This window comes from Typopeltis vanoorti, chromosome 3 (assembly GCF_054136105.1).
Source record: "Typopeltis vanoorti isolate ZY-2024b chromosome 3, IOZ_Tvanoo_1.0, whole genome shotgun sequence".
Taxonomy (NCBI): Eukaryota; Metazoa; Arthropoda; class Arachnida; order Uropygi; family Thelyphonidae; genus Typopeltis; species Typopeltis vanoorti.
This window is the reverse complement of record NC_143551.1, coordinates 98700833-98711762: the sequence shown is the minus strand read 5'-3', so window position 1 is coordinate 98711762 and position 10930 is coordinate 98700833. Positions and strand designations below refer to the sequence as shown.

The window sequence follows — 10930 nt, the reverse complement described above, 5'->3', positions numbered from 1 at the left end:
ACTATAAAACAAAGAGAAGTTGACAAAACTGAGATGAGCTCTACATATATAACACAATCAACAAAGATTTCTACATGATTCATATAATAACAAACCTAGCAACAAGCAACAGATGAAAAGTGAAAGTACCAAATCACAAAGATAAAAGTAAATATAATTAAGCATTCAATGAGGTAACAGTTAGATTTATGTACAATTCACAATAAAGCTACCATAAAAGTAATTATTTTATAACAATACTAGAATACATAACTGGAACATTTTTTGTGACATTTTCTATAAGAATGCATCATTCTTATTGAAAACTATTTCTCACAAAGATCAGGCTTAAGAGGTTTTTTTTTTTTTTTTTTTTTTAATTTTTTTTTTTTAATAGCAGTTGGAATGATTAATTAAAATTATTTTGTATCCATAAAAATAGTGTAGTAAATATCTTCTGTAAAAGATCCAAAGATCTCCTGTTAACTGAGGCACATTTATAACAACAGACCATTAGTGATAAGATATATATATGTTTATGATACTGCCTCTTTCGTTAGATGGATTGTCTCATATTTGGTGCCGATTCCTTCCTAGTTGGGAGTAAAAATATAATTATTTTAAATTTCAAATGCAAATACATAAAAAAATATTTAACATATTTGAAAAAAAAATAGTGTTGATAATGAATGAAGAAAACATATGAAGCACATCTAATTGGCAGAATCTAGGCAAGAAAAACAGAAGCTGGTTTAAATGTTTCTCTCTCATTCTCTTTCTCTCTCCCATCCCAAAAATAGTTTTTTTTAGAGCTAAGATTCATTCTACATGCATCAAGAAAAAACGTTTCTTTAAGATATATTATTTATTTATTTTTTGCCTGAAGACCTTGCATAAATCAAGAGTAGTTATCTCATAGGAATAAATGTAGAGTTGAGGAGGAGTTATGTTCTCAAAGTACATAAATTTACAACTATTGTAGCATATTTCTGTTTTAAATGTGCTAATTTTATTAATTAATATCATGATTTTTTATTACATTATTTTCTCATAATAATCAAAAATACTTCATGCCTTAGCAGAGGCAATAGCTTCATAGGTACAATTACATCAGTTTTGATGATGTAGCCAAGTTGTCAGCACTTCTATTATCAATGTCTGAAGTTATATTTAAAGGTGTTCCTATTTTAATGCTGGTTTTTTTTTTCTTTTTTTTTTTCTCAGCACTATCTATAATATTTTGCAGAGTGATCTCTTTTTATTATTATTTTTTTATATTTTTAATATTTAAAAATATTATTATATTTTTAAATTTATTATTAATTTATTTCTAAATTAATAATAAATAATCCAGCAACAAGCAACAGATTAAAAGTGAAAGTACCAAATGACAAAGACAAAAGTAAACATAATTAAGCATTCAATGCAGGAACAGTTAGATTTATGTATCACAATAAAGCCACCATAAAATATATGGTATGGATTTCATAGAACTTTATCACATCTAATTTTTGTTTCACAGTTATTGATTTTTGGGTGAATTTTTCATCACCAGCATTGGCATCACTTAACGAAGGCTTTGATGATATTGTTATGGGATATAAAAAAGATTTCAAATTATAATCATATACAGAAATGGGATGATAACAGCAGTATTCTCTGTGGTTATCAGTGTGGTTTTCTTAAAGGGAGATCACTTATGGACTATAACAAGATGACAAATTATTAAGGGAGATGCATACACAGTTGTATACTTGGATTTTGCAAAAGCTTTTGATAGATTGCAACATGACAAGCTGTTAAATAAATGTATTAAATGAATGTGTTAAATAAATAAATATGATTGGATAACAGACTTCTGTGTTGGATCAGTGACTGGCTGTTAGATAAGTATCAAAACCAGTGGTATAGTAGCTAGAGCCTTTGTGCCTGGGACGGTCCTTGAGTTTGCCACCCCTCTCAATACTACAAAAAGTCAAAATGACGTATAGGGAAATAAACAATTTTTGAAGCAAAACTTTAATTTCAACATTATAAAATGTTATTTTTCTTGCTTTTCTGTTAGCAGAAATTGTCGATGACATTGTCAAAGTCTATTTCATAGTAATGTATGTAATTCTTAATCAATTTTAATTAGAAAAACTCCTCTCACAACCAGCAACACTTAGAGCAATTGTGAGGAAAATTCGCTGTACATTACAATAGTTGGAACTGAGTTCTCGAGACTGTATTTTAGAATTAACTGCAAAAGTTCAAAGTGTTTCCCGGGGCAGACCCCCCCCCTCTAGCTACGCCTTTGATCAAAACGTTGTATATGGGTACAGTATCACAAAAGAGAAAGGTCACTAGTAGTGTGCTGCAGGGGTCAGTTTTGGGACCATTGTTATTCAATTTGTATATTGATCATACTGGGATGAATTTAACTAGTGATATGCAGCTGTTTTCAGATGATGCAAAATTGGGGAGAGCAATGCAGAGTCAAGCAGATGTTATGGCCTTAAGGAGGACTTGAATAGCTTGCATGAATGGACAGGTAAGTGGAACTGTCCATTCAATGTTGCAAAGTGTAAGGTTTTGAAATTTGGTAAGCAACGATGGGATGTATACACTTAGTGGGGAAAGTTTATAGAAGGTAGAGGAGATGAGTGATCTGGGAGTGGTAGTGGTAGACACACCACCACCACTCCCAAGGGGTGAAATTCGGGAGCCACACGATTGGATAATGACAATGATGCAGAGGACTCTGACATGCAGAAATAAAGAGGTTATGATGCCACTGTGTAAGGCCTTGATCAGGCCTCATATATTGGTGAACTCTCGGTTAGTGAGTAAAAGTAATTACTAAGGAAAGAGCCAAAAAATGTAAAATTACATAGGCAAAGTTGATACTAGATCCAACATTATTTCAATGCCAAATGTTTGTAGAAACTATGAAAGTTTCGTAAATTGACATTATGCCAAGAATACAATCCTTGGCATAATGTTGGATCTAGTATCCACTTTGCCTACGTAATTTTATATTGCCCAAATGAAGCCTTTTGGTTCTTTCTTTAGTAATTACTCTTATGAACCGACTGAGAGCTCAGTTACAAAAAATACATTTCTCTGACATTTTGATTTCCTTAGTACTGAACAAGAGTTTTTGCTCTCTTAAGGTTTCTGCCTGGTCTTTGAAGAGAACCAACATGTTCGAAACAGTTTTCAGGCCAACGAAACTTTTATCAAATGCACTAATAAAAGGTGAATATATGGATGCTTTGGGCAGCTCTTGTGTCTTTTAAGTAGTGTAAGCTAAAGCAACTCTTGAATGTTTGAATGTTGAGGATTGTATTCTTGTAAGCTCTCAGGTCAACTTACAAAACTTTCATAGTTTCTACAAGCATTCAGCTTTGAAATAATGTTCGAATACTATCCACTTTGCCTATGCAATTTTAAAATTTAGGAAACAAATTTTAAAACCTTACATTTAGTAACAATGAACTGGCATTCCTACTCCCATGCCCATTCACTCAATCTATTCAAGTCTTCTTGTAAGGCCACATCTGCTCTACTCCTCAGAGTTCATCCCTGTCACTCCTTGATCTTGAAGCTCTGAAGATCCCTTGAATTTTCCTCATCAGGAAAATCAAGGAGATCCCATTTTGATATTGTTACTCTACAAGATTTGAGTGTTTTATTAGGTGTTATTGTGACTGGAATTCCACCCATTGATGTTGATGTTGCTCTGAGCAGTTTTTCTGAGTTGCTGACATAATGTTTCCAGAAGGATATCGCTAAAACTTTCTTAACAGTTTTGGGAGATCTTGCCAGTCCTTCTAAATCTTTTGAATAAAGAAGAATGACATTTTCCCTATTGGCTTTTCATCTATTGCATGAATGATGATAAATGCTGGTATATTTATACTGGTGTCACATCTTTTGTTTCTTACTTTTGTTACCAAATGATGTGTCCACAGTGTGAGTACTTTGTTGGGACCTTGTGAGGGTCCCTGAGAAATCTGAGGATGATGATCATGTTCAAAGTATATTTTGTTTCGCATCAGGGCTCCCTACCCACCACAAAGCACTCATGGATGCTCAGTTACTGTCAAGCAATGAATGTGCTCACAAGTGGAATGCCATGGTAGCACCAGTGCAAGACTTGGGGCTCCATTCTCAGACCATGAGGTAGGAAACTTCCAGTGTTGCAGTAGGAAACTTTCAGGTGCACAGTGTTGCAATTGCAACACTGTTGACCCTTGCAAACAAGCTAGCCAACTGATCCTGGCCAAACCATCCAGGACTTGTCGATGTAGAGGCCAAATTAGTGCAAGACTACAAGAATTCCCTTTCCTGGATGTCCATGTCACAGCACTGAAGCAGGGCATTTAGATCCCAGTGATGGTGATCTGGAAGACAGGATAGCATAAAAAAAAAATGAAAAGTAGAGCAAAGAATATGGAGAAAAAAGGCAAAGTAAAAGAAGAAGAATGAAAAGGCCAGGACCATTAGTACTGCATTCTAAATAGGTGTCCCACAGAGAGGGGATATTTTAGGAATGAATTGCAGTTGTAGCCATCTGCATAATACACGCTGTCATGTGGTTTATTGCATCACTGACAGGATATGAGCTGACTGTCACAAAATTATACTGTGATAAAGTAGAGGTGAGCCAGTATGAGCAGATAGTTCAGTCAATGGCAGTGAAGGTTCAAGTAGGCATGTGGAAGGTGTTGCTTCCATTGTTCAAGAGGGACAGATTGCTGTTATTGAACATACACTCAACAACTCTTCCTTCTGATGTTTGTGCAGACACTAGCCCTATATAGTGTTATGTCCCCAATTTAAATCCCCATTAGATATAAGGAGATGGTATCTACAATATGACATCATCAAGGTCATCCTGAGAGATATCTGTTGCAGAAGGAAGGAAGGTAGATGCAGCTTACTGTTATCACAGTTCTGACAGAGTGTTGGATGGCAACTGCTTCTATATTGTTATTTGGTGGAACTTGTTAGAAACGGGTGTGATTACTCATTAGGATGGTGAATCTTATGTGGGTAGGCTCATCCCTTATCATGTCCTTATAAATAATAATTACATTTTCGTAATTTGGATTATCAGCAGCTTTTAGTACATTTCCTTGTAGGCAAGCGCATACTAGCATGTACTCCTGCAAGATAGCCTTGTTGTTACCGATGCTTTGTCAGAATCCACGACAGTTCGATTGTATAAATGTTTTCATTATTTCTTTTTGGTGATATCATCAGAATTCGTATGTTGAGAGGTTTTATTGTCATTAATCTTGGATTTTTTTTTCTTCTCTTGTGGACAGCCAGTGCCTCATTTCTTCTTCATCAGGCAAAATATCCAAGACGACATCATGCTGTACTCCCTCTAGGTTACTTGGTATATTAATTGTTTCTTCCTGTGGGGGAGCAGATGTATCATGTTATCTGTTAACAGACCATCTATTAAAGGATCCAGAAGCATGTCTCTGAACCTCTATGCTGCAAGTTCCGTTAATTTTTTTAGAAGAGGATTTTCATGTAGTGGAACCATTTTTGACATGTTCTCAGGAGTGAATCCTTATTGATTTTCCTCTTTGATTTGTTCTAAGGAGATAGTAAGGCAGTCATATCATTCTGGGATGTTGCACTTGTGAGAAGAGCCTGACATGTGTCACCATCCTTACCGACACTTTCTTTACAGTTACCTTCTTAGCATAAAAGGCACTAGCAGATGTTGTTGGTACACTGTTGTGGTATACTGCCTCTTTGCCTTCTGATAGATGATGCAGCGCTCCGTTTTTTCTTTTTTTTTTTTGGATCTCCTTCCACCTTTGCCTCAGGAGTATGCTGGGTGGTCACACTCACAGTTAGAGCATTTTGTGTTTTGCTCTTAGTCTTTATTCTCATGATCTTTACTGCTGCATCAGGCAGAGATAGCAGAACAATGACAGGCAGTTTGAGAATGACCATATTTCTCACATTTAAAGCAGTGCAAAGGGGGACTTCAGTGCAGATCTCTGGTTGGGAACATCAAGGAGGTTGCACTTCAATATTATACCTCCAGAAAAGTTTAAGATCCTACTGTTAAAACCATTACTTACCATTAAAAATAAATTAACATGTAGAGAGAACACATAAGCCTTTTTCATGCATATTTAGGTAAAATGTTTAGTGAAGATGGCACATTAAATATAGAAATAGACAGCAGAATAAGGAAAACTGGTATGGTCAAGTGAATAAATTTATATGGAATAAGAGAGAAATCAGCAGTATACAAGACAGTTTTCAAACCAATTTTAACTTATGAATCTGAGAGCTGGATTAGAAATAAAACTTGATCAAAGACTAGAGACTACAGATATCAGAGTCTGAGAAAAATTACAGTGATTAGGAGTGATCAGATGGCATCAATGGCAGTATCATTAAAAAATGAGGATATGACGAAACAACTTGACATTGTTAGCAGAGTTAATCTCAGGTGGTATGGCCACTTAAACAGAATGGGAGAGAAAAGGTTGCAAAGTGAGTATTTTTTGGTCAGAATAGCGTGAAAAAAAAAAAAAAAAAAGAGGAAAGCCAAGATCTGGGTAGGCTGATACAGTGAAAAGTACTTTAGAAAGGAAAAATACAAGATCTGATAATATAACATATAACAGACTATTCAGAGGAAATTTTCAATAGAAAGTTAGTAATGGTGCAACTTTTTCATGTATTACCATCATAATAATACACACTCCGAACATGTCAAGAATTTGATGATAATGATGATGATGATGATGAGAGCAGTTAGAATTAAAGAAAGCACAGGAAGATTGCTTGATGTAAAATCACACATATTCAAAGATGCGAGACAAGGGTGCACTTCATGCTTCACTTTTATTCATCATCTACATATATATACACATGCATACTGAAAGAAAGTGTCATGAAACCTGATATCAGAATTGAAGTTATCAAACTTACTATTTTCTTTATGCAGATGATATTGAACTATGAAATAAATCTAGTGCAAGTCTCCAGGATTCTTTAACTAAAACGAATAACACTAACCATTTTGGTGTAAAACTTAATTAAATGACCAAAACTATAAAAATAGGCAGGAACATGAAACACTTTGGATGCATTCTCTATCCTCAAACCATGTAGTACTGCATTCTAAATGGAGAAAACCTATAGGACAAATAAAATATTTCATCTTTTTAGGCACACTTTTAACTCAGGGGCTCATTTTAGTGAGTACGGACGTGGCAAACCCGAGGTACCTGATGTTGGACCATGCCTTACTTCATGTAATATACATCTGTTATATTATCTATAGACTGGTCCCTCCTCTTCCTTCCTTGCTTCTTTCTTTCTTCTCTTCTTGCTCCTTCCCCATGAGTGCTATTAGAGTATTCAAGGGCTAGGGGTGAATCTTTCCTATTTTGCTGTGTTATTTCGTCTTATGCAAACAGGGTAGTACTAATAGGGCATTACCAAACACTAACATGGTCAGGTCATCAAACAATGGTCACTCAGCATCGTCCATCGCGCAGGCTACCAAGGGATGCATTCGGGATTTAGGCAGAGGGACCTGTTCGAAAAATATGTTACATTCTCCCTTAGACACCACTCCTCAGCACTCTGCTAGAGGAAACTCCATCAATAAGCCCACTACCTGTTTGGGGAGGTGTTTAGGGGCAGTGCAAAGAATTGGTTCTGCAAAAGGATGGAAATGGCAATGACAACGACACCAGACTATGGTTTTAGGCATCTGGAACATCTTCTCTCTGACAGGAAAGGAGAAGAAACTGGTCGAGGAAGCCAAGCACTACCAACTAGATTTAGTCGGGCTTTCTTTGACCAAGAGGAGAGGCTCTGGAACTGTCGACCTGGATGAGGGGTGGAAGCTCTACTACTCTGGTGTGAGCCCGACAATGTCTGCTTAGGCAGGTGGGAGGATACTCACAAGCCCCCCGGCTGTCAGACTGTGTTGCTGAGTGGATCCCATTGGGGGGGGGGGGGGTATGTGTGTGTTAAGGCTCCAGATGAAAAACCATGACTTGGTTGTGGTGCAAGCCTATGCACCTAATCTGGAGTCAGAATGCTCTGCCTTCCTAGAGAAAGTGGATGCTGCTTTTGACAGGGTGGCAGACATGGAATCAGTCCTGCTAATAGGAGACTTCAAAGTACATGTTGGAACAGATGACCAGACGTAGAGGGGGGGGGGAGGAATGGAGACCATGACCTTAACACAAATGGGTTGAAATTATTGGACTTCTGCTGTACTAACAGCTTGTCCATAATGAATACCTTCTTCCAGCACCGAGAGGTCCATAAGTATACCTGGTACAGGGATACACTTGAACAAAGGTCTTTGATTGACCTATTTATAGTCTCAGCAGACCTATTTTCCTCAGTGCTGGATGTTCATGTGAAAAAAGGGGCAGAACTGTCAACTGACCACCACCACCTTGTTGTCTGCACTCTACAGCTTCAGAAACCAGATATTACCATCAACGCTGGTAGACCTTAGCAGCTATACCACATGAAATGGGAGGCATTGGAAAATGAGGCTGTGAGAAAGAATTTTACAGGTGACAATTCCTCCAGGTTCAAATAGATTCCCAAGCATACTGCAGATGTTGAGGAGGAGCGGGAGCTATTCAGAACTGCTGTCACTGCTTCGCTCATGCTGTGGCAGAAAGCGGATCGGCGTGGCAACGGGCAGTAAGAAAAGGACACCTTGGTGGAACCAAGAGGTCCAAAAAGCAGTCCAAGTAAAAAAGGAGGTCTACCTAACATGGCTTAGGGTCAGGTCATCTGAGATGCATTTCCAGTACACTGAGGCATGAAAAGCTGCTGCTGAGGCAGTAAAGACAGCAAAACAGAAAGCTTAGGAATCTTTTGAAGAAAGATTAGACTCATTCCATGCAAATGCTAATAAAGTATTCTGGCAGACCATTGGCCGCCTTTGAGGGAGGAAATCGTGCACAGCAAGGGCAATTAAGGCCTATGACGGTGCACTTTTAACAACCGAGAAGGATATCCTCCACAGATGGAGGGAATACTTTGAGAGCCTTCTTAACCCAGGTGGCCCAGCAGTTGTGGACATCCAAGAGGTGCAGATCGGGGCGATGACTAGTCTCACTGCAGAAGAGGTCCATTTAGCAATAAAATCGTTAAAATTGGGCAAGGCTGCTGGTGATAATGAAATTCGCCTGAAATGCTAAAAGCCTTAAATCGAGAAGTCGTTCTTTGCCTGACTCGAGTGTGTCAGGCTGCTTGGATATCTGGGCGAACACCAAAGCAATGGCAGACAGGCATAATAATACCAGTCTTCAAGAAGGGAGACCAGAGAGATTGTAGCAACTATCGTGGCATCTCTCTCTCTCTGCTCAGCCTGCCTGGGAAGGTATATGCTAGGTGCTTGGAAAGAAGGTTCAGGAGCATAGTTGAGTCAAAGTTACAGGAAGAACAATGTGGCTTTCGTCCTGGTAGAAGCACAACTGACCAAATCTTCACTTCAAGGCAAGTCTTCAAGAAATCTTGGGAATATGCCAAGAATGTCTACACATGTTTTGTGGACTTAAAGAAGGCATATTACCCGGTTCCTTGGGATAAGCTTTGCCAAGTAGTACAGGAGTACAGAGTGGATAGTGAATTATTAGCTGCCATCAAGTCCCTGTATGAATGCCCGGAGTTTTGTGTCAGGGTAAACAGCACATAGTCTGAACCTTTCACGGTCTCTGTTGACCTCCACCAAGGGTGTGTTCTGTCACCCCTCCTTTTCATAATATTTATGGACTGGATTGATAGGCACATCCGAGGCAGCGAGTGTGTCAGAATTGGAAGATGTAGCATTGGACATCTGCTTTTTGCAGATGACCTAGTTCTACTTAGCTCTTCCACAGATGACCTCCAGTGGACCCTGGATAGGTTTGTAGCTGTTTGTGCAGACGCCAGAATGAAGATCAGTGTGGCCAAAACTGAAACATTTGTGATCTCAAGACAACCATCCCAGTGCACTCTAAATGTAAGTGGAGTCCCAATGAGACAGGTGTTGAAGTTTAAATACCTTGGGTCCATATTCACGATTGATGAAAAGTGGGACATAGAGCTAGATACCCGAATTGGCTCAGCAAGCGCAATATTGCGGGAGCTTGGCCGTTCGGAAGTATTGAAGTGGGAGTTAAGCCAGAAGGCAAAGCTGGCTGTCTTCAATACAGTCTATGTCCCCATCCTCACCTATGGTCATGAGAATTGGGTAATGACCGAAAGAATGCGGACACGAATCCAAGCGGCTGAAATGAGGTTCCTTTGAGGGGTTGCAGGGCTAACAAAACTCGACAGTCAGAAGCTCTGCAATTCGGGAAACCCTCAATACTCAACCGCTGCTTCTCCGTGTTGAGAGATCACAGTTACGCTGGTACGGGCACCTGGTCAGAATGCCACAAGAGAGGCTCCCTCAGAAGGCCCTCTTTGCCAAGCCAGAGGGTGGGATGCCACGTGGAAAGCCAAGGAGTCGCTGGATAGATTATATCCAAAACCTTGGGTGGACATGTTTGGGAGTCCCACAGAACATCTGAGTTTGGTGGCAGAGGATCGTGACCATTGGAATTCCTCTTGCAGCTGCTGCTCCACAAATCAATTAGGAAAGGTGGTCCTTGAAGATGTATGTCTGTAGGCACACTTTTTAATGAAGATGGCAAATTAAATATAGAAATAGACAATAGAATAAGCAAAGATGGTATGGCAAGTAGCCAGATGAATAAATTTATATAGAAAAGAAATAATTAGCCAACACACTAAACTAGAAGTATATATGTGACAATGTTCAAACCAATTTTAACTTATGGATCTGACTCTGGATTACAGATAAAACACTTGATTAAAGATTGGAGACCACATATATCAAAGTTATGTGAAAAATTAGGAGAGTGAACAGATGGCATCAATGGCAGAATCATATTAAAAAATA

At 38.4% G+C, this 10930-nt stretch overlaps 1 protein-coding gene across 1 annotated transcript in view; it reads right to left on the bottom strand.

The window, feature by feature from the left end:
• Positions 1 to 440: 440 nt before the first annotated feature.
• The window catches only part of LOC150108410 (endosome/lysosome-associated apoptosis and autophagy regulator family member 2-like), a 477226-nt gene continuing 466736 nt past the window's right edge, over positions 441 to 10930 (bottom strand). The window contains exon 18 of the mRNA XM_090390460.1: positions 441 to 572. Coding sequence (XP_090246586.1) covers positions 516 to 572 — 57 coding nt within the window. The 3' untranslated portion in view covers positions 441 to 515. The remainder of the gene's footprint in view (positions 573 to 10930) is intronic.